At 42.1% G+C, this 24,393-nt stretch overlaps 1 protein-coding gene across 1 annotated transcript in view; it reads left to right on the top strand.

The window, feature by feature from the left end:
* Positions 1-24,393, top strand: part of EFHB (EF-hand domain family member B) — a 46,516-nt gene that overhangs the window by 9,804 nt on the left and 12,319 nt on the right. The window contains exons 4-9 of the mRNA XM_084753677.1: positions 1,592-1,772; positions 4,215-4,325; positions 14,850-14,979; positions 16,869-16,952; positions 17,385-17,452; positions 21,728-21,882. Of these exons, the coding sequence (XP_084609803.1) occupies positions 1,592-1,772; positions 4,215-4,325; positions 14,850-14,979; positions 16,869-16,952; positions 17,385-17,452; positions 21,728-21,882 (729 nt within the window). The remainder of the gene's footprint in view (positions 1-1,591; positions 1,773-4,214; positions 4,326-14,849; positions 14,980-16,868; positions 16,953-17,384; positions 17,453-21,727; positions 21,883-24,393) is intronic.

Raw genomic sequence — 24,393 nt, 5'->3', positions numbered from 1 at the left:
CTGCCTGCCTGGATATAAATTGTCACCTAACTGCTTGTTCATCTACCCGTTATCTTCCCTTTATATCTGTTGTCTGCCTTTTGTTGATTTATTTATTTAGTGGGGCCAAAGCTAGAATTCAGGGTATTGTGTGTGCTGGGTAAATACTACTGTTGAGTCCCATCACCAGCCTATAGCTGAGTACTGATTAGCCTTTTTTTGTTGTTGAAAAACCCTTTCTCACATTTAGCGTGTGTGTGTGTGTGTGTGTGTGTGTGTGTGTGTGTGTGTGTGTGTTGTTTTTGGTTTTTGACACAGGGTTTCTCTAGGTAGCCCTGCCTGTCCTGCAACTTGCTCTGTAGACCAGGCTGGCCTCGATCTCAGATCTGTCTGCCTCTGTCTCCCTAGCGCTGGGACTAAAAGCATACACCACCAGGCCACCACTCCGGTGGTTTCTATCATTTTTATCTTTCATTCTTTGTATTTTTATTCTGTAGTGCAGGTTGGCCTCATTCCTCCTGTCTGTACTACTTAAGTGCTGGGATTACAGTGCTGTGTCATCAAGCCCAATCTGGGATGCATGTGTTTGAGAACGTTTGTGGATGTGGCTTGTGATGCCTGCTGGTCTTGATTATTCGAGTCAATAACCTGCAAACTCCTTCCATAGACTCTTAGCACCACTGTAGACTCTTGGCTACTTTGAAACGTTTCTTTTATCTATCTATCTATTTATTTATTTATACTGGGGATAGAACTAACTCAGGGTCTGTGCCAATTAGGCAAGTGCTCTCTATCTGTAAGCGTTAAGCTTTTTTTTTTTTTTGCTTTTTGGCTTTTCTTTTTCTTTCTTTTTTCTTTTCTTTCTTTTTCTTTTTATTTATTTATTTATTTTTGGTTTTTTGTTTTGTTTTATTTTTTTGTTTTTCGAGACAGGGTTTCTCTGTGTAATAGCCCCTACTGTCATGGACTCGCTTTGTAGACCTCGAACTCACAGAGATCCGCCTGCCTCTGCCTCCCTAGTGCTAGGATTAAAGGCATGAGCCACCATGCCCGGCCTTTTGGCTTTCGGCTTTTCAAGACAGGGTTTAATCTGTGTAGCCTTGGTTGTCCTGGAGCTCACTCTGTAGACCAGGCTGGCATCAAACTCAGAGATCCACTTGCCTCTGCCTCTTGAGTGCTGGGATTAAAGGTGCCACCACTGTTTGGCCTCTAGGCCCTTTTTTTTTTTTTTTTTTTTAAGTTTTGAGTTGTCGACCCCATGCCCCATGTACACCCTCCTGCCCCTCCCCCCTCCAGGGCTTGAATTTACAACCTCATGAGCACTCCAGTGCTGAACTGTACCCCTCACATGGCCTTGTGCTCTCCTTGTACTCCATGCCAGCCTGGAGCCTGGTGTCCTGGTTCTTCAGTTCCTCCAGGAGCTAGCTGGAAACTTCTGGATCTGCATTGTTAAACTTTTAATTGCTGATTTCTATGGCTCATAGGAAAGTGAGCAAAGCTCACTTTGATGATGATGAGGAAATATCACCTTAATCATATTTTCTTCTCATTAGCATTTTAGTTTCCTTACGTATACTTGATTCAATATATATACCATCTATAATTTCTTTAGATGAGCGCCTTGGTAAACCCACAGCCCCTTACCACGTTTCAACAGAAAATTAAAGACAAAAAAGAATCCATATATCTTAGCAATCAACGAGCACCATTGGAAAAATCTCATGACCAAGCACCAGGATTGCCTAAAGGACTGGATGTAACCAACACAACATTTGGGACACCAATTATCAGAGGTAGTAAAAATAAGGGCACAGCACTAAAAACTCAGGTTTTACGGTGGAGATACAGTTAATTATACCAGACATAATACATGAAGGAGAGTCTCAGAGAAGCTGCCAGCAGGATTTTGAGAGCTGCATCTTTTCCTGGATGTCTGCGTTGATGAGCGTTTTTTCTTTGTTGCTGGGGATTAAGCTCAGGCCCTTAGATACCTGCAAATTAATCTAACACTGGGCAGAGTGTATCTTCAACTTTCACTCTTGATTTTGAGACGGTGTAGACTTCCTCCTACCCCATTTTTGGAGATAAGATCTTGTTCATTAACCTAAATTGACTCCAAATGCATCAGTATTTGAAGGACAGAAGGTCAGGTTAGTGTCAAATTTACAGAAAACCTCTAATTTCAACTTCCCAACACAGGACAGCCTTTTCTTTTTTTATATAGTTCCTTTTATTTATTTCTTTGTGGGTGGGGCATGTGTGTCATAGTTAGTGAGGAGATCAGAGGACAGGCCTCTCCTTTTACCTTATGAGGCTCTGGGGATCAAAGTCAGGTTACTCGGGTCAAGTGGAAGTACTTTGACATGAGGAGCCACTTGTCAGCCCCACTTTTTCTTTATTTGTTTTTTAAAAATAGGCTTAAAAAAAACCTCTATCATGTTGTTAAGTCTCATTAACCTAAAAAGTTCATTAGATTGTTTTCTTTTAGATAGTACTATTTGCTTTGAAAAGAAACTATTCTTGGAATGCAACAGTTGTTGGAGTAACTTATTGTCTTATTGGTAAGAGTTTAAATGTATTAAAATTTGAACCATGGAAATTCTTTCTCATTTTGCTTTAGTAAATATATATTTGTTCTGCTTAAACATGTCCTTTAGAAAAGATAAAGTATCTTTTTCTTTTTAGTAGTATGCTGGTTAATTTTTGTCATTTTGACACAAGCTAGGGTTATTTGGGAAGAAGAAACCTCAACTGAGAAAACACCTCCACCATACTGGCCAGCAAGCAAGTCTGTGGGGGTATTTTCTTGGTTCATAATTGATAGGGAAAGCCAAATCCATTATGGGTGGTGCCATCTCTAGGCAGGTGGTTTTGAATTGTGTAAAACAAAAAAAAAACAAAAAATAAATCAAAACAACAACAACAACAACAATAAAACCAACAACAAGCTGAGGGGTTGGAGAGGTAACTCAGTGATTAGGAATATGTTCTGGTCTTCCAGGAGACCTGAGTTGGATTCCCAGGACTCACAAAGAGTGGCCTACACCTTTAACTTCAGCTCCAGGGCATCTAATGCCTCAGGCCTTGTAGGACACCTGCACACGTGCACTCATGTGAAAAAGACATATCATAATATGTCTCTGTACATTAAAAAAATAAAACAAACCTCTAAAAATCTTCAAGTAATGTTTTATAGGAAGTTTTCTCTAGAACTGATTGAACCTTGGGCCTTGAACAAGCTAGTTAAACCTAGAAAAACCCAGGACAAGAGGCACAGCTTAGTGGTAGAGGGAACGTGTAGCGTGAATAAGGCCCCACATTCAGCCCCCGGCGTATGCAGAACAGTGAGTGGAAGAAGCCAGCTCACTGTATGCAAACTGGGAGTGCGTGGGGAGAAGGGTTTCTTCTTGACTCCACGAGCCCTGCTCCCTCTGGCTGTGCTGAGAATGGAGCTCCCGATGAAGACAGACTGGATATTCAAGTCACAACTGCGAAAGTTTGCACATGTCACATCTCACCCAATTTGTAATTCACATTTGCTTGTATTATCCGAAGAAGTGGGGGAACAAATGTAAAGGAAAATTGTCTAGAGTTTCAGGACTGAGAATTTAGCTGCAGTTGGAGCACGGCTGAATGACTCTGGTAGGATTCTCAGGGCTTTACAGCAAATGACACACAGACTCATTCTCTTTCCTCTTTTTTTTTTAAAAAAATATTTTTTATTTAACTTTAATTTATGTGCGTTGGTGTCAGATCTTGGAGTTACAGACAGTTGTGAGCTGCCATGTGGGTGCTGGGAATTGAACCCAGGTCCTTTGGAAGAACAGGCAGCGCTCTTAACCACTGAGCCATCTCTCCAGCCCCCATTCTCTCTCCTCTTACTCATTGTCCTTCATCTCTTTCTCTCCCTCCTTCTCTACCCCCAACACTGTCCCTCCTTCCCGCTCCCTTCCTGCCCCTCTCTTTTTGGACAGGGTCACATGTAGCCCAGGCTGGCTTCAAAGTCACTATGTATCCCAGGCTATGCTTCAAGTCCTGGTCCTGCTCCTTCCATCCACCATGTCCAGCTCACCTTGTTTTTGTTGATAAATATTCATTTGTCTTGGCTATGTGATCTTCTAGGCACTTTGTGTAGCTTATGAAACCGTCAGACCACATTTGTCATATGCTGCCATTTATATCCACTATAAATGGGTAGGAGCCCTAAATATTGACCTTGTTGATTCTGCCTTCAGAACTGACTGCTCGTGACACTGTGAATCCACCAAAATCCTTTGAGGACGTGTTTAAAGAAGGAGAGGAAGGACACAATTTGTACATTGTCTCTCACCATGATTACTTCGCAGGTAAGCCCTGCCCAGTGTGAAGTGGGGCTGTGAGAACGGGGCCCTCAGATTTGTCAATAAAAGGACAGAGCATAATTTTCATGAGGTTAGATACCTCATGGGTGATGTAGCTGATCAATACGTGGAAATGCATTATTATTTATAGCATCATAAATTTTGGTAGCCGAGAACATGTACGCTAATGCATCAAATTCATAAAACATAGAACTAGCGAGGCATTGCGCTGGATGATTATAATCCCAATACTCGGGTGTCCAAAAGAGGATTGCAGGCTTGGGGTTAGTTAGCCTGGTATTCTTAGTGAAGCTGTATATTTAAAAAGAGGAATGCAGGATACAAGGGATGGGATAACAATTGAGATGTAATATGAAGAAATTAATAAAATATATTTTAAGAAGAAGAGGAATGCAGGCCAGCCAGCCAGCCAGCAAGCAAGCATGGTGGCATAGGCCTGTAATCCTAGTACTATGGAGGTAGAGGTAAGTATGGGATATATCATGACACCCTGCCTCAAAAATAAAGAAATAATTAGTTAAATAAAAAAGTAGTTATGATAATGAGTGAGTTAACCCAGAAGCAGAAAGAGTCAAATGATATATACTCACTTATAACTGCACACTAGCCCAAGGGGCATGTCCCATGAAAGTCTTCACTTACCAGGAAACTGGGACAGAGGGGAGGACATCCTATTTGGACTCTAGGTGAGAGAAGCATGGGAGAATGGGGAAATAGAAGGATCCAGAGGGTCCTAGAAACCTACAAGAAGAACAGTATGATGGGCGGATCTGGGCCCAGGGGTCCTGCTCAAACTATGGCACGAGCCAAGGACTATATGTGCAGTAAACATCGAACCCCTACCCAGATCTAGCCAACTGACAGGATATTCTCCACAGTTGAGTGGAGAGTGGGGTCTGACTTTCACAGGAATTCTGGTGCCCCATATTTGACCATGTCCCCTGGATGGGGAGACCTGGTGGCACTCAGAGGAAGAACAGCAGGCTACCAAGAAGAGACTTGATACCCTATGAGCATATACAGAGGGAGGAAGCCCCCCTCAGTCACAGTCATAGGGGAGGGGAGTAAGGGGAAAGTGGGAGGGAGGGAGGAATGGGAGGATACAAGGGATGGAATAACCATTGAGATGTAATATGAATAAATCAATAAAATTTTTAAAAAGTAGTTATGTATGTGACTTACTCCTGTAACTTCAGCATTCAGGAGGCTGAGGTAAGAAGGAGGACTATCATACGTTTGAGGCCACTCTGGTCTACAGGATGAATTCCAGATCATTCTTGGCTAGAGTGAGACCTCACCTCAGGACAGGAAGGACAGCAATGAGAGAAATGCAGACATACGTGTATTATTAAAATGAAAAAACCAGTTGCAGTGAGATGGTTCCCTCGGTAAGGGAGTTTACCATTCAAACCTGGCGACCAGAGTTTCATCCCCAGAACCCACATGAAATTGTTGAGAGAGCAGAATATGAAAAGTTGCTTTCTGACCCCTACATGTGCACTGCGGCACATTCCCCACCCCACCCCCCACCCCCGTGCACAGGCACGATAATAATCAATAAGGTGAAATATCAGCTAAGAAATACGAAATGTCAAGTGGTCTTATTTTATTCAGTGGGTTTCAGCTTCAGTGATCACCATACTTATCAGAGGGTCTGCCCCACCCCCTTAACCACATTTAAGAAAAAAAAATCCAGGATGTTCTTAAGCTCCTTGATTTAAGCACCCCTTCCTTCTGGCTCACATCTAGCTGGGGCTCAGGCCTCCCACGTGAGTGTTGCCCAGGTGTGCAGGGTTATCAATTGGCTAGGTTAGGTCCACACTCTGGCTCACTCACTCACTGTCTGAGAACTTGAGTAGTTTACGCATCTGACCTCCAGGCCGCCTTAGTTCTTCAGTGCCGTGGTGACCTGGGTCGAGCTGAGCACATGGAAAAATGCTTAGCTTGGTGCCTAGAACAGCTATCAGCCATGAAGCGATCCTGTCTGATGACATCGCAGTAGTAGAATGCTTTTCACCACCAACATTATACCTTTTACAGTGCAGTAAAATCCAACTGAATTAAAAATATGTTAATGCTAGTCTTGATGGAATAAAGAAATTGACTAGACTCTTATTTGGGTCTTGAGAAGACCTTGTCTGGAGTCTGCCACTCTCTTCTTTCTCGGCTACTCTCTGCTGGTTCCTACACTCCTTAATGTGTTCCCAAGGACTGTTAGTCTCCACCTCTGTCTCCAGCTGTCCTTGCTCACGAAGCACTGTGTCTTTCTCATGGCCGTGACTCCCTTATCTCTCTCCCTCTGCTTCCCCAGCCCGACTTTCTTTCTTCCTTGTTTCCTGCCCTCCCACACTTGTTATGGAAATAACATTTTGTCTCAAATTTAGTATGTAGCTGAAGGTTCCTTTGCCCTTCTGATTTTCCTGTCTTCAACTCCCAAGTGATGGGATTATAGGAAATGCGCCATTACACCTGGTTCTGTGGAGTGTTTGATTTGGAGCTAGCTATGACGACTTATGTAAAAATGTCAGGAGTTCTAGGCTGTCATGCGCTATATAAAACCTTGTTTCAAAACAACAACAACCTACAACAAACACAACAAAAGATAACTATAACTAAATGTGTGTGTGTGTGTGTGTGTGTGTGTATGACAGTGTGCACATTGATGTTTGAAAACTAGAATAAGGTAAAGTGCTTGCTGCACAAATATGAGGAACTGTGTCTGAATGGTTAAAACCCACGTAAAGCTGAGCGGAAGATTATGTACAACTCCAGTCTGGAGAATTTCGGGAAGATCATAGGCCAGCTAGCCTAGTTACGCAGCAGCAAAAAACAGCAAAAAGATTATGTTTTAACAAAGTAGAAAGTGAGGATCAACATGCCACCCAAGGCGGTCCTGTGATTTCCACCTGCATGCATGCACGGCACACCCACATACATGAATACTTGCATATATATTTTCACACACATCACACACATGAATCATGTATTCACACACACACACACACACACACACACACACACACACGAGTATTAAAATTATACTTAGGACATTTCTAATGGACAATAATGAGGCCAAAATTACCTTCACTTGCTGATTTTCATGGAAGGTACATTAGACTTCTTTCTTTCTTTTTTTGGCTTTTTTTTTTTTTTTTTTTGAGACAAGGTTTCTTTTTGTAACAGCCCTGGCTGTCCTGGACTCACTTTGTAGACCAGGTTGGCCTCGAACTCACATAAATCTGCCTGCCTCTGCCTCCCAAGTGCTGGGATTAAAGGCGTGTGCCACCACGTCTGGCTTGTATTAGCCTTTTAAAAGTTATATAATCAAAACTTCCTTTTTAAATTTTTAATATTTTGGCTTAAACTCATTGTAGCGAGTTTGGATATTAAAAAATGAAGAAAAAGCAAATGTACCATGTAACATCAGTAGCCCAAGATAACTAGAGTTGATAAATTGTAAACATTTCCCAACCTTTATCCATTCAGTTCCATTGAATATTCATTGAATCATCTAGGCTTTGATAAACAGAATCTAATCCTTCATGGTTTCATGGAATCTGGTATACATTTAAGGTTAGCTATTTAAGGGAGTAGAGTGATGGATCAGTGGCTGACAGTGTACACTGCTCTTACAGAAGGCCAGAGTTGGGTTGTCAGCACCTATATCAGGCACAGTCACTTGAAACTCTAGTTCCAGAGAGATTCAATGCCCTTATCTGTCCTCCAGGGGCACCTGCCCTCATGTGTGCTTACTCCCACATAGACACATAATTAAACATAATAATAATAAGCTGTCCGTGTTAGCACATGCCTTTAAGCTCAGCACTTGGGAGGTGGAAGCAGGAGAAATTCTGTGAGTTCAAAGACAGCCTGATCCACATAGTGAGTTCCAGCGCAGCCAGAGCTACACAATAAGACCATAGCTCAATAATAAACAAGCAAACAAAACAAGCTCTGATTTTGTTGCTTAAAATAGTAGACCATGGTCAATGTTCAATTTTTTTTTTCTGAGACAGGGTCTCTCTGTGTTAGCCTTGGCTATCCTGGACTCACTTTGTAGACCAGGCTGGCCTCAAACTCAAATTGATCTGCCTGCCTCTGCCTCCTGAGTGCTGAGATTAAAGGCGTGTGCCACCACACCTGACTTTCTTTCTTGTTTTGAGTCAGGGGTTCCCATGTGGTTCAGGCCAGCTCCAAACTCACTGTATAGTCAGTGCTAAATATTGCCTCAGCCTCCCAAATACTGAGATTACAGGTGTATGCTAGCTTGCCTGCTTTATGTACATACTTTAGTGTACAATATATATGTATATATTCTCCCACTTGATTTGGTTTGTCTCATGGAATATTTTGTAATATTTTTCATATTAGTATCCATGGCAGGTTTTCCATTAATTTTTATTGAGAGTAATTTTATTCATACAATATACCCTAATCACAATTTTTCCTTCTCTACCATACCCTCTCCCAGGTCATCCTCACCATCCCACCCATCAAAAGCTATGCCTTCTTTCTCCATACAGTTAGAAAACAGGTAAATAAAAAAACAAACCCAAAGAAAAAGAAAAATCAAAAGAAACACATTCACATACACACACACACACACACACACACACACACACACACACACACCCAAGCCCCATAAAAACAGGAAATCGTAAACCATAATGTACAAGCAAAAGACATTAAGATAAAAAAAAAATACCCTAACAAACTAATGTGAGACAAAAAAAAAATTCTACAAACACGCCATTGAGTTTGTTTTGTTTTGGCCATCTTCTGCTGGGCCTGCCTCTAAGTGTATGGCTTAAGTGTGCCTTATATACCCAGTAAGACACTGGAGACAGCTAATTTTTCCTTTGCAAGTGATTGTCAATTGGAGACAGTTTGTTGGTTAGGGAAGTGAACTTGTGTCCGCTTCCACCTCTCAGTGCTGCGACCCTATCTGGCTTGAACCTGTACAGGCTTTGTGCATGCTGCCACAGTCTCTGAGTTCCTATGTGCATCAGTCCTGTTGTGTCTAGAAAACACTAGCCTTTTGTGTCACCCTTTCGCTACGACTCTTACAGACTTTCTGCCTCTTCTTCTGCATAGATCCCGGGTCCCTGAGGGGGTTTGACGAAGACATCCATTTAGGCCTGAGTCTAACTCTCTGCACATTGTCCATTTGTGGGTCTCCACATTAGTTCCCATCTACTGCAAGAGGCAGCTTCTCTGGTGATGGCTGAGACACTGACCTATGGATGTACCAGAATGTCATTGGGATCCATTTTATTACTATATTTCTTTGGCAGAGCCCTAGCTAGTAAGGGTAAAGGCTCTAGGTTGTCACCAGCTCCACTTCTCCATGTTCAATGAGTTGTGTATACGTTGCCTTGAACAGTAGGTCTTTACTGTCAGTTTGGGGACAGCAACCGATAGCCTTAGCCATAGCCTGGGTTGTTTGGGAATTTCCCTAGGACCCCCTTACCAGCAACTCAATTAGACGTAACCCAGCCCTGGAATTGAGGATTTCCTTTAGTGACAAGAGATATCCAATTGGGCCTCTGTCTTCACCCTTATTTGGTGACTTCATTTAGATTTCCTTCATATGTTTATATTTTTTTAAAAAAACTTCTACTGTAATAAGTTTCTATATGATCCCTCAAATAGCCCTTAGTTTCAGATGTCTTTCCTTTACTCCTATTTTTCCTCTCTGTCTCCATTTAATTCTCCCATTCAGATTCCTCCTTATCCATCTATAACTATATATTCTATTTCTCCTTCCTTGGGAGATCATTCCTTCTTCTCAATTCCTTACTCTATACCTAGCCTCAATGATTATATGGATAGTAGCATGATTATGGAAGACTTAACAGCTATCCTCCATGTATACGTGAACACATACCATATTTGTCTTTTTGGGTCTCTCTTACCTCAGAACGATTTTTTTTCTAGCTCCATCCATGGACTCAAGAGTTTAATGATTTCATATTTTTAACAGCTTAGCAATATTCCACCATGTTAATGTATCATATTTTCTTTATCCATTCATCTGTTGACAGGCATCTAGACTGTTTCCAAATACTAGTTATTATAAATAAAACAGCAGTGAACATGTTGACCAAGTGTCTCTGTAGTAGGGTGTAGTGTCCTTTGGGTACATGCTCAAGAGTTGTATAGCTAGATCTTTAGCTTGATCTGTTCAGCTTCCTGAGGAACTGCCAGACTGATTTCCACAGTGGCTGTACAAGTTTGAACTCTCACCAGCAATGGGTGAATGTTTCCCATATTCCAAATCCTGGCCAGCATGACTTGTCATTTGTTTTATTGATCTTGGCTATTCTGATTGGTGAAAGATGAAATCTCAAAGTAGTTTTGATATGCAATTCACTAATGACTTAAGGATGTTGACTGTTTCTTTAAGTGTTTCTCAGACATTTGATTTTCCTCTATTGAGAATCCTCTATTTAGACCTGTATCACTTAAAAAATAGAGTTATTTATTTTTTGGTGTTTAGCTTTTTAGTTCTTTATATATTTCACCTATTAGACTTCTATTGAATGTTGTAGGTATTGACCCACCATCTGATGTGTAATTGGCAAAGATTTTCCCCATTCATGAGCCTGCCACTTTGTATGAATTATAGTATCCTTTATCGTGCAGAAGCTTTTCAGTTCGACCAGCTCCCTCGTCCTTAGTAATTGTTGGTTTTAGTGCCTGAGCAACTGAATCCATTTCAAAAAGTCTTCTCTTGTGTTAGTGATTCAAGGCTATTTCTCATGTTCTTTCATATCAGTCAGGTTCAGTGAATCTGGTCTTATGTTGAGGTCATTGATCCATTGGCAATTGAGTTTTGTGCAGGGTGGTAAATATGGATATACTTTTATTCTTTACATGCAGACATCAAAAGTAGCACAATTTCAGTTGCAGTCTTTTTTTTTTTTTTTAGTGCATTTTTATGGCTTCCTTATACAAAACCAGGTGTCTACCGTTGTATGGACTCCATGCGTCTATAGGTGTGTGTACTTCTCTTCAGGCTTTCAGTTTAGTTCCATTGATCCATGGGTCAGTTTTTATGCCAGTACCATGCTTTGTTCACTACTATAGCTTTGTAGTAAACTTTTAGATTGGCGATGATGATAGCTGCAGCAGTTTTTGGATTGTTCAGGATTGTTTTACTTATCCTGGTTTTGTGTGTGTGTGTGTGTGTGTGTGTGTGTGTGTGTGTGTGTGTGTGTGTGTGTGTGTGTATTTCCATATGAAGTTAAAAATTGTCCTTTCAAGATCTGTGAAGAATTGGCTGGGGCTTGATGGGCATTGCGTGCAATCTGTAGATTGCTTTGGAAGGATGGCTGTTTTCACTATGTTAACCCTATTGATCCGGTTTCTAGCTATAAGGACTGGGACAGCAGTGAGCATGGATGAGCAAGTCTCTGTGGTAGGACATGGAGTCCTTTGGCTATATGCCCAAGGGTTGCATGACTGGATTTTCAGGTTAGTCTGTTCCGTGCTTCCCCAGGAACCACCACATTGATTTCCATAGTGGCTGTACAAGTTTTGTATGATACATACATATATATGAAGCTTTTGCAGTTTTCTATATGCAGCCATCCAGTTTGACCAGTACTGTACTGTTTGTTGAAGATTCTTTTTTTTTTCTTGTGTGTACTTCTGACCTCTTTATCAAATATGAGGTGTATAAACATATGTGGACTTATATCTGGCTCTTCAACTCAATTCTATTGACCAACGTGTCTGTGTTTATACCAATACTATGCTGAGTTTCATTATTACAGCTCTTCAGTAAAACTTGAAATTGAGGGTGCTGACACCTAACAGTTCTTTTTTTTTTCCAGTTCTTTTATTATTAATGTTGTTTTACCTATCCTTGGGTTTTTGTGTTTCCATATGAAGTGAAAAGTTGTCCTGTCAATAACTGTGTTAGAATTTTGATGAGGTTGCGTTGAATCTGTAGATGGCTTTTGGTAAGATGGCTGTTTCACTATCTTAATCCTACTGATCCATGAGCATGGGTGATCTTTCCATTTTCTGATGTCTTCTTAAATCTCTTAGTGTCTTAAGGTCTTTATTATATATCCTTAACTTGCTTGGTTAGAACAAGATTTGTGTGTGTGTGTGTGTGTGTGTGTGTGTGTGTGTGCGCGCACGTGCGCACTCACAATCACAAGCACACACAATGTATTGTTTCTCAGTCTGTTTGTCCTGGGTATATGTGAAGTCTACTGATTTTTTCCTGTTCATTTTTGTATCTTACTACTTTCCTTAATATATCTATTATTTATACTTCTATATATAATAAACTATAAATAATAAATAAACTTCTATGGAGTTTTTTTTACAGTCTTTTGTTTATAAAATTATTATCATTTACAAATAATGCTGCTTCTCTATTTCTTCTAAGTTTTCCAGTCTTTTGGAATTTAAGTTTCTGAAGTGTAGCCTAATAACCTTCTAGATTTCATTGGTGTTGTTTATAACAACTCTTGTTTTTTTTTTTTGTTTTTTTGTTTTTTTTTTTTGAGACAGGGTTTCTCTCTATAGCCTTCGCTGTCCTAGACTTGCTTTGTAGACTAGGCTGGCCTCGAACTCACAGAGACCCGCCTGCCTCTGCCTCCCTGAGTGTTGGGATTACAGGCATGTACCACCATGCCTGGACAATTCTTGTTTCTTTTCATTGTAAATTAAATTAACTTATTATTACCTTTGCTTGCAGTACTGCGGATTGGACCTAGTGCCTCAAGCATGCTAAGGATGCACGCTACCACCAAATCACAGTCTCCTTCCTTTTATCGTTTTATTAATTTTTGTGTTCTTTCTCGTTTGGCTCATTTGGCTAGGGACAACTTTTCAGAGTTGGGTCTCTCCTCCTACTATATAGGGTCTAGAACAAAACTCAGGTTTTGTGGCAGGTACCTCTATCTGCTGAGCTATTTCACCTGTTCCAGCTTGCATATTTTAATGACATAATTTTCCCTGATGCATGAACACAGACTCTCCTTCCACTTGTGACCTTCACAGTTTCCTCCAACAGTTCTGTAGTTTTCAGTGTACATGTCTTTTACTCTGCTAAATGTATTCCCAAGTACCAAATATGGTGCTATGGGGCCTCCTACCTTGGCCATAAGGAGGCTGGGACAGGGTGATCTCTTTAGCCAAGCTGGATAACATAGTGAGACCACATCTTGGATAAACAAAGGCTTAGAGGGTGTAGCTTAGTGGTAGGGAGAGCCTGCCTACTATGTGCGGGGCCAGGCATTTGAATTTCAGCTTCATGAGCTAACCAGCCAACCAGCCAACTGGAAAAAGTAAATTTATTCTTTTGTATTTTATTAGGTGATGCTGTTGCAAGGGGGATTGTCATCTCAGCTCTTTTTGTTCTGGGTAGTTATTTTTGGGGGAGCACAGAGGTCCTTGCATTTACAGATAAGCACTAGGGAAACTGGCGATGTTCTTCAGTGGGAGAGATGCGTATCCTGTCTTCCCACCCAGAACCCTGGCAATCGAGGTTGTTAATAGACTGACGATCCGTGATATCTGAGGGTCTGGCCATACCAAGCACCCATAAGTAGAATTGGAGATGGCTAATAGCCCGGATGACCTCTGTGGTATCTGTATGTCTGAGGTCACACATCATGTCCTCCCCTAGGCCCTTGATAAGACATGTAGCCTATCTCTTGAACCCATCTTCACGGAAAAAGACACATGGACCTTGAGAAGAGCTTTGCTGTAGTTACTTTTCCCTGTGCACAGGGGATTGTGTTGCACCAGGAAACGTCTCCCTGTCCCCCGTCCCCTGCCCCACCAAATTGTACTGTACTTAAAGGCACCTACAATAAACTGCCCTATGTCAGGCTGTAGGAGTTTGAACCATCACTGCCTACAGAGTTTTAATGAACCCGATATCCTTCATGTGGATAGTCAATCTGTTGGCCCTGGTGGTCACAAAGACCACTCCCGCCCCACACACCATAGTTATTTTTGTCTGTTGACTTTGTATCCTTCAGTTTTTCCTGAATTCATTTATTAGTCTTGCTAGTTTTGGGTGGTGCCTATGGCTTCTGTTTTTGTTTTTACTTAGACTTCTCAAAAAAGAAACCTTTAAAAATATTGTATGTATGTATGTATGTATGTATGTATGTATGTGTATATATATATATATATATATATATATATATATATATATATGTATTTTTGAGACTTGACCTCACTATGTGGTCCAGGCAGGCCTAGAAGTCACCATCCTCCTGTCTCAGCTTCTTATGTACTGAGACCACGGGCATAACCATGAACACAAGAGGCTCCGTGTGTAATTCTATGGTGTCCCAGCATGCGCAGGGGAGGGCCTTGGCCTTCGGTAGCCGAGGCTGCACAGCTGCCTGCACGGGTACAGTTCCTGTCTTTGTTCCATTCATTCAGTACCAGTGAGAGCACAGTGTGCTTTCCCTAAGATAAGCATTTCGCGCTGGTTGACTCAGAGGTCTTATTCCCTGCTCCTTCTACCCACAGGAGAAGCAAAGAACCGAAAGTATAACCCAGCAAGTTTCCATAGGTTTAATTTGTATGGAGTGCCAACACCGCATTTTAATGATGGACGCACCATGGCCAAAACTTTACATTGGCACCATGAACTACAAATGTAAGTGTGATTACACGTGGTCCAGAAGGAAGTCTCAGAGTTGTAGCGTGGACACTTAAATAACTACCTAGTAAAAAGTTATTTTTAAGCGCTGCCGAGGAGGCAGCTGGCTTTACTCCCAGCACTTGGGAGGCAGAGGCAGGTGAATCTTTGTGAGTTCAAGGACATCCTGATCTACAAAGTGAGTCCAGGACATCCAAGGCTACACAGAGAAACCCTGTCTTGAAAAACAAAAAATCAAAAAAAAAAAAAAAAAAAAAAAAAAAAAAGAGAAAGAAGAAAGAAAAAAAAGTTAATTTTGAGATATTAAATATGTCAACACAGTTCAACACAACATAACATGAAAATATAGATTATGCAATGCCTTTACTTCCAATATCATTATGTCTGGTCCCTCCAGAGGTATTCATGATACTATTTTCTTGTTTGTGCTGTTCTGAAGTTACTTCATGGCTTATTTTGTTTTTTGAGCGGGGTCTTTTTTTTTTTTCTTCTGAGACAGGGTTTCACTGTGTCGCCTTGACTGTCCTGGACTGGCTTTGTAGACAAGGCTGGCCTTGAATTCATAGTGATCTGCCTCCCGAGTGCTGAGATTAAAGGCGTGCACCACCATGCCCAGCCTTGAGACAGGGTCTTACTCTGAAGCCTGCAGTAGCCTAGAATTTGGTAATCTTCCTCCCTTAGCATTGCAAGGTTGGAATTACAAGCATGCCCAAGCTTTTATTTACTTTTATTGTTACTTTAGATTTTATTTTTATTTTTAAGTGTGTGTGTGTGACATGTGAGTGCAGGTGCATCTCACAGGCTGAGGCATCATCTTCCTCTGGAGCTAGAGTTACAGGTGGACCGCCATGTACATGCTGGGAGTTCAAGTCAGGCCCTTTGCAATGGCCACCTCACCTGTTGTTTTATAGACATGCTCTTAGTATGTTAACCTCACTGGCCCAGAATATACTGTATATTCCAGGCTGGACTCAAGCTTGTGGCCACCTTCTGGCTGCCTCCCAACTGCTGGGATTATAGGTATGAGCCAAAATGTTTTCTTTTCTTGCCTCTGCCCCCTCCCCCCCTTTTTTTTGTATGGAAGATTGAGCTGAGCATGAACTCATGCATGAAAAAACAAATCAAATCAAAATAAAACAACCCCTCCCTAAAACATGAGCCTTATGCATGAACACAACAACAATAATAACAACAAAACCTCCCCCCAAACCTAACAAACCAAAACCAACCAAACAAAAATCCACAAACAGAAAAAACAAACCCTCTAGAGAAATGGATAACTGTGGTGTCTATTATACCTAAGTGTCTCCAGGCCTCTAGGCTCACTCAGTACCCTTGGCTCCTCTTAGTTCCTCTCACCCTCCTGCTTCCCTCAGCTCCCTCAGCTCTTGGGCTTCCCTTGGCACAGCTTTTGGTTCCCATATAACCCTGCCCTTTTGACCATGTGCTCTCCTGGCTTCCTCGCTCTTGGTCTCCTTTTGTCTGAATTCTCTCCTCTCCTCTCTCTTTCTCCCTCCCTCTTTCCTGCCATGAACTGGTTCAGTCTTTGGTTCATGTTTAGTCCACTAATTTCTCTCCCTGCTCTGGACTCTTCCAGATGCCTCTGGCTATAGTCTCCCTCATAGCTCCAATAAAAATGTTCTGCTCAACCATATCTTGGATTAGTTATACCCCTATTTTATATATAGTCCATGTTGTATTATCTACCTAAAGTATTTTTATTATAAAGCACGTGATAGAAGCACAGTACATGAGGTATTAAATATGAAATATCTTTTGAGACTCGTTCATTGAAGACTCAGTGATACTATTACCTTTTCCACTATGTGAATATTCTGCAATGACATCTTAATAATAAAGATACCTAACAATTTCTCATTTTGTAGGAAAAGAGGAGCTAAAATTGTATCCAAAAGAGTTGATGACTTCAAAGAAAAGTTTCAACACAAACTTGGAAGAGTTTTAGACCCGTGAGTTTGAACTTTTTTTTAACCAGATTGTTTTTATTGAATGAGAAAAATAATTTCTCTATTGTTCATCAATGGAGTATTGTCAGTGCCTGCAGCATTTGGACTTCCAGGAGATCAGTGGACTTGTGTGTATTTGGATAAGAGGGAGTGACAATCATGTATAAAACTTTATTTTGGAGTATCCAAAAATTTATTTTGGCCATTTTTTTTTTTTTGCTTAGAAGCCCCCCCCCCCCCATGGAAGGGTCTACAGGGAAAACCTTTAGCCATTGCTAATGCAAATGGACACCAAGCTCTTGTGGTGCTTTCCTTTGATTTTCACAGTGTATCTATGTGAGAATCTGTGGGTGGCTGAGAAGCTAAGGTGAACATGTGTAATTTTCAGCTTCCGGTGATGAGGACTTTAACTAAAGAGTCTGTTTTCTCCTATAGCATTGCAGAAACCATGAGCATTCCCCCAGGCCACACATTTGGAGCTTGCCTCAAGCCTGAGGAATATGGTAAATATGTGAATTTTCTTCTTAATAAATACATAAACACAATAGGATGTCCTCCCCTCTGTTCCATTTTCCTGGTAAGTGAAGACTTTCATGGGACATGCCCCTTGGGCTAGTGTCCAGATAAGTGAGTATATACCATTTGACTCTTTCTGCTTCTGGGTTAACTCACTCATTATGATCATTTCTAGTTCAATCCATTTGTCCACAAATTTTTGGAATTGCTTGTTTTTAATAGCTGAGTAGTATTCCATAGTGTAAATGTACCACAGTTTCTTTATCCAATCTTCTACTGATGGACACTTAGGCTGTTTCCATGTTCTGGCTATTATGAATAAGGCTGCTGTGAACATGGTTGAACAAATGTTCTTGTTGAGTGCTGGAGCATCTTCTGGGTATATTCCAAAGAGTGGAATAGCTGGGTCTTGAGGAAGCCTTATTCCCAGTTTTCTGAGATAGCACCAGATAGATTTCCAAAGTGGTTGTACCAGTTTGCATTCCCACCGGCAATCAAGGAGTGTTCCTCTCTCCCCACATCCTCTCCAGCATGTGGTGTCAATTGAGCTTTTTTATCTTACCTCTTCTGATGGGTGTAAGATGGAATCTCAGAGTTGTTTTGACTTGCATTTCCCTGATGACTAAGGAGGTTGAGCATTTCTTTAAGTGTTTCTCGGCCATTTGATATTCCTCTGTTGAGAATTCTCTGTTTAGTTCTGAGCCCCATTTCTCAATTGGGTTATTTGGTTTGGTGGGAGAGAAGCAGGGGAGAATGGGGAAATAGAAGGATCCAGAGGGTCCTAGAAACCTACAAGAAGAACATTATGACGGGTGGATCTGGGCCCAGGGATCCTTCTCAAACTGTGGTACCAGCCAAGGACAATATGTGCAGTAAACTTTGAACCCCTACCCAGATCTAGCCAATGGACAGGACATTCTCCACAGTTGAGTGGAGAGTGGAGTCTGACTTTCACATGAACTCTGGTGCCCCATATTTGGCCATGTCCCCTGGATGGGGTGGCCTGGTGGCACTCAGAGGAAGGATAGCAGGCTACCAAGAAGAGACTTGATACCCTATGAGCATATACAAGGGGAGGAGGTCCCCCTCAGTCATAGTCACGGTGAGGGAAGTAAGGGGAAATGGGAGAGAGGGAGGAATGTGAGGATATAAGGGATGGGATAACAATTGAGATGTAATATGAATAAATTAATAAAATATATTAAAAATAAATAAATAAACACATCCCCATTCAAGGAGTGACATTTGTAGAAAAGCCCACTTCCAGGTGTGACTTTCTGAAAGTCTCTCTTTCTATTAACCCCCATGCTTTTAGCCTGTATTGAACTATCTGAGTTAACCCCCTTCCTTCAAAGTTCCCCCTAACGGGCTGAAGGTGCTGGGCTCTTGTTACTCCTTAGCTTCTGTCCCTGGTAGCATCCTAAATAAACTTTTGTTTTTGTTGAAAAACATCCCCAACAAGTTATGCTGTTACATTCACCATGGATATATATATGTGCATATATACATATATGTGCATAATAAACACACATACATATATTCATGTACATACACACATGTAAATATCTACATGCATATACACACATATATATGTGCATACACATACTCAGATATATGCACATATATGTATACACACATATAAACACATTTTTCTGTAGTGCTGGGAATTGAACCCAGGGCCTTGTGCATTCTAGGCACAGCACTCTACCACTAAGCTATGTCTTCAGCCCCTCAAAGCTTCTGATGTTGAAGCATTAAAGCTTTATAACATTAATGATACATAAGAAAGAATCCTTTTCATATTATGTTTGAACTACTACAGTTTGAAGGCTTTATAAGTAATTCTGTAAGTTGAGTTTTACCTAGAAAATAAATATAAATGTACTAAGTAAACTCAGTAAGACAAAGCAACTTTTTATTTAATATGGTATTCATATCATGATATGGCAGAAGCTTGGTCCTTCTTACAAATGCAAAATCTGGGCTAGCAAGATGGTTCAGTACCAAACGTGGCAACCTGAGTTTGGTACCTGGGACCCATATGGGGAAGGAAAGAGCCAGCTCTCAAGAGTTGTCCTTTGGCCTTCCCATGAGTGCTATGGTGCACTCATGTGCAGGTGCTCCTGCAGGTCGGAAGAGCTGAATCCTTGGAGTTGGAGTTACAGATGGTTGTGAGCAATCTGATGTGGGTGCTGGGAATTGAACTCTGGTCCTCTAGAAGAACAGTCCATTTTTTTTTTTTTGGTATTTTGAGACAGCAGTCCATGTTCTTAACCACTCAGCCATCCCTCTTGCCCATAAAGAGGAGAAGGCCAGAGAGATGGCTCAGTGGTTTAGAGTACTTGCTAAGCTTCTAGATGACTGAAGTTCAGTTCCCATCACTCACATGGTGGCTTACAACTGTCTGTAACTTTACTTCCCGCACACGCATAGGCCTCTTCTGGCTCTATGGGTACCAGGTACATATGCAGTCCAGAGACATACATGCAGGCAAAACATTCATACACATAAAACATTAAAAACAAATTATAGATGGTTGTGGTTGCTGGGAATTGAACTCAGGTCCTCTGGAAGAATAGTCGGTGCTCTTAAACCACTGAGCCAGCTCTCCAGCCCTATGTAGCTTTAGCTTAACCTTGAACTTCCTCGTTCAGCCTCCTGAGTGCTGGGCTCACATGCACAATCCACAATGCCTTGCAGAGTTTTCATGAGCAGAGACGTTGGGGTGGAGAGATGGCTCAGTAGTAAGAATGCTACTCAAGAGCTGAGTTTGAATCCTTAGCACCTACATAAAAAGCCAGGAATGGCTGTCCACATCTGTAACTCCAGCATTCTGATGTCAGAGATAGGTAGGTCCTAGGAGCTTACTGACAGTTGTCCTGAAAATGTGAGCTGCCCACCCACTGAGAGACCTTGGCCTAAGGCAATAAATGGAAAGTAAAAGAGGAATATAACTGAAGCTCTCTGGCCTCTTGCATGTACTTGTCTGGACGTACATACCTGTATACAGCCATGTCTGTGCTACACGCTCATAAACAAAACAAAACAAAACAACCAACAAACCAGAAACATAAACTTTTTAAAAAAGTCAGTTGCTTTATGCATCTGTTACCTGCCAATAAGTCATCCTTCTAGAGTGGGTCTGTTCTATCCGGCTGCATCTTCCTACATCCTCCTACATCCTCTGCCCTTCCTTTCTCTCCCTGCTTTGTGCACCCTACCCTCAGGCCTGAGAACCTCAAGCTCTGCCTCTGTTTATACACAGAAACATTCTGCATAACAGTATCAGAGTGAGTCAAGCATGGTGTGCACACAGGCAGTCCTAGCGCTTAGGGGACTGAGAGGATTGCCGCGAGTTCAGTGAGGCCAGCCTTGTCTACAAAACTAACGTAGTTGGGAGAAGTGGCAGCATTCGATCTAAGTATATTTGCTTTTTCATTCCTAGAGGTTGCTAGGTCTCTCTGTTTCTGTCTATTTCTTATAGGAGACAGAACAGTTTTCTTTAACCCTCCTAGCTTCCAGGATAATCGAGACAGAGAGACTATGATTAATTTTACAAGCTTAAAGCATTGGAGCTGGGCAAATCTCAACCCTCTGAGCTATTTAGACATCTCTCAGCTACACAACCCATGTTACCTGCCAATAAGTCACCCTTCTAGAGTGGGTCTGTTCTATCCGGCTGCATCCTCCTACATCCTCTGCCCTTCCTTTCTCTCCCTGCTTTGTGCACCCTACCCTCAGGCCTGAGAACCTCAAGCTCTGCCTCTTTCCCCTCTGCCAAACCCCAAGCTTCAGCATATTTATTAACTAACCAATTTTAAGGTAGGTAGGTTTGCAAGGCAAGAACAGGTGTACATTAGCATGTGCTCATCTGGGCAGCAACCAGATCTTGGGCGCCTCTAACTAGCATTTGAATACATAGCACCAGACCAACCCCTGACACTCTCTGCCTCTGTCCCTCTCTCTCTTGAAACACTATGACCGACCATATATTTTTTTTATTAATTTATTCTGGTTACATCTCAATGGTTCTCCCATCCCTTGTATTCTTCCCTCCCTTCCATTTTTTCCTTATTCCCCTCCCCTATGACTGTTCCTGAGGGGGATTACCTCCCCCTGTATATGCTAATAGGGTATCAAGTCTCTTCTTGGTAACCTGCTGTCCTTCCTCTGAGTGCCACCTGGTCTCCCTCTCCAGGGGACATTGACCGACCATATTTTAAACTCACATACAAGACACCTTTTTTTTTTCTCTTCAATAGGAGTTGGCGATCTCATCCATTACCGAGTCCCAGGTGAATATCTTCATGGGAAGGACCGCCAGAGAGCCCTGATCTCAGCTGCTCGCCACCACTTGAAGAAATTTAATTACCAGCACTTTGACACTTTGCTGTTGGCTTTCAGGCACTATGACAAGGCTAGTAGTCTCACAGAGCCAGGGGGTTATGATACATAGACCAATCCCAGCAGACTGGCACAGACAGGGGTCAGCAAACTATGGCCCATGGGGTTGTATCCCACCTTATTACTTGTCCTTGTCCTTTTAAGTGATGTTTAGTTGAAACACAGCCATGTCTCTCTCTCTCTCTCTCTCTCTCTCTTTAATTTATTTCTTATTCACATTACAGCCTCATGGCAACCCCACTTCCTCGTCTCCTCCCAGCCTCACCCTCACACTCCCTTCCAGATCCCCCCATCCCCTTACCCCCAGAAACGATACCCTCAACTGGTACCAGCCTTCCCTGGTACATAAGTTGTAGCAGGACTAGGTGCACTCTCTCCCACTGAGGCCAGACGAGGCAACCTAGCTCTGGGAAAGGGATCCAAAGGCAGGCGTCAGAGCCAGAGACAGTTCCCCACTCTAGTTGTTAACAGACCCACATAAAGACCAAGATGCTCATCTGCTATACATGTGTAGGGGGCCTAGGTCCACTCCATGCATTGCTCTTCGCTTGGTGGTTGAGTCTCTGTGAGCCTCCATAGGCACAGGTTAGTGGACGCTGTAGGTTTTCTTGCGGTGTCTTTGATCCCCTCAGCTCCCTCAATCCTTTCCCTACTCTTTCCCAAGACACCCTCAACTCTGCCTATTGTTTGCCTGTGGGTCCCTGCATCTGCTTCCATCAGCTGCTGGATGAATCCTCTCGGAAGACAGTTATGCTAGGCTTCTGTCTGCAAGCATAGCAGAGTATCATTAATAGTGCCAGGGGTTGGCTCTCACTCATGGGCCTGTTGGCCATTCCCTCAATCTCTGCTCCATTTTATCCCTGTACTGCTTGTAGGCAGGACAAATTTTGGGTCGAAGGTTTGTGGGTGGGTTGGTGTTCCTCTTCCTCCTCTGGACGTCCTGCCTGACTACAAGAGGTGGCAACTTCAGGGGGTCCATATCCCCTTCTGGTGGAAGTCTTAGTTAGACATTGATGGATTTTTATATATTGAACTGTATTTGCATCCCTGGGATGAAGCTTACTTGATCATGGATATTTTTGATGTGTTCTTGGATTTGGTTTGTGAGTATCTTATTATTTTTGCATCAATGGTCATAGGGGAAATTGGTCTGAAATTCTCTTTCTTGGTTGAGTCTTTGTGTGGCTTAGGTATCATGGTGACTGTGGCCTCAGAGAACGAGTTTGGCCATGTTCCTTCTGTTTCTATTTTGTGGAATAGTTTGAGGAGTATTGGTATTAGCTCTTCTTTGAAAATATGGTCTGAGGATCCCCTCCCACTACACCAAGGTTCATATATATCCCTTAATTACTCCAAATAAATGTGCACAAGCTATTCCACTAACTGTCATCTGAGTATCTTAGCTGTAACACTTGGGAATCTGCTTCAGAGAGGGCTTTCTCTCTCAGGGCAGTCAACACTGGACCTGGACTCTTGGACTTGTCTGCTGGGCTAGGTTTCATTTTTTCCTCTGGTGCCTGAATGTTCCAAAGGAAAGATGCGGACCCTGGGATGCCATCAACCATAAGGGCTGAAACACTGAAAACTTCGGGGGCGCAGGTTTCTTCCTCCCTTCTGTACCAGAGAGCGGTAACACTGACAACCTTGGAGAAGGACTTCTCTTGACCTTACCCCCTGGACCAGGATCCTGAGGACCCCAGCTCTTCTGCCCCTTTTCAGCCTGGTATGCAGTGGTGCCTGGATACCCATGAGGGAATAGGTAGAATGAGGAGCCGTGTGTGTATGTGTGTGTGTGTGTGTGTGTATGTGTGTGTGTGTGTGTGTGTGTGTGTGTGTGTGTGTGTGTGTGTATTTCCCTTCTTTTGTTTTTGCTGGTGTGGTGTGTGGTGTTTTCTTGAATTAATTAACGTCCTTCGGTTGGAGTTTTCCTTCTTTTATTTTCTGTAGGGCTGGATTTATCTATATCTATTGTTTATTTAAATTTGGTTTTATCTTGGAATATCTTATTTTCTCCATCTATGGTGATTGAGAGTTTTGTTGGGTACAGTAGTCTAGGTTGGTGTTTAATTGTGTTTTCCTGTATTTCTTTCTTTCTTTTAAAAAAATTTTTATTTATTTAATTTTTTAATTTATGTGTGTTGGTGTGAGGGTGTTAGATTTTGGAGTTACAGACAGTTGTGAGCTGCCATGTAGGTGCTGGGAATTGAACCCGGGTCCTTCGGAAGAGCAGGCAGTGCTCTTAACCACTGAGCTATCTCTCCAGCCCCCTCCTGTATTTCTTTAAGGGATTTATTCATTTCCTCTTCAAAGCCCTCTTAATCCATATAAGATTGGATTTAAGGTCATTTTCTTGTGCTTCCGCTGTATGAGGGTACCCAGGCTGTAGTAGGACAGCTGCGCTCTGGAGGTGCCATACTGCCCTGGCTCTTGTTTATTGCGTTCTTAGGGCGGCTTTCAGCCATCTGGTTGTTGCTGGATGTTCCTGGTGTAGCAGGTATCTGGAAGGCATGCGTAACCTGGATGT

Source organism: Acomys minous (genome assembly GCF_964271855.1).
Source record: "Acomys minous genome assembly, chromosome: 13".
Taxonomy (NCBI): domain Eukaryota; kingdom Metazoa; phylum Chordata; class Mammalia; order Rodentia; family Muridae; genus Acomys; species Acomys minous.
The sequence above is the reverse complement of the archived record's forward strand: the minus strand, read 5'-3'. Positions and strand labels throughout refer to the sequence as shown.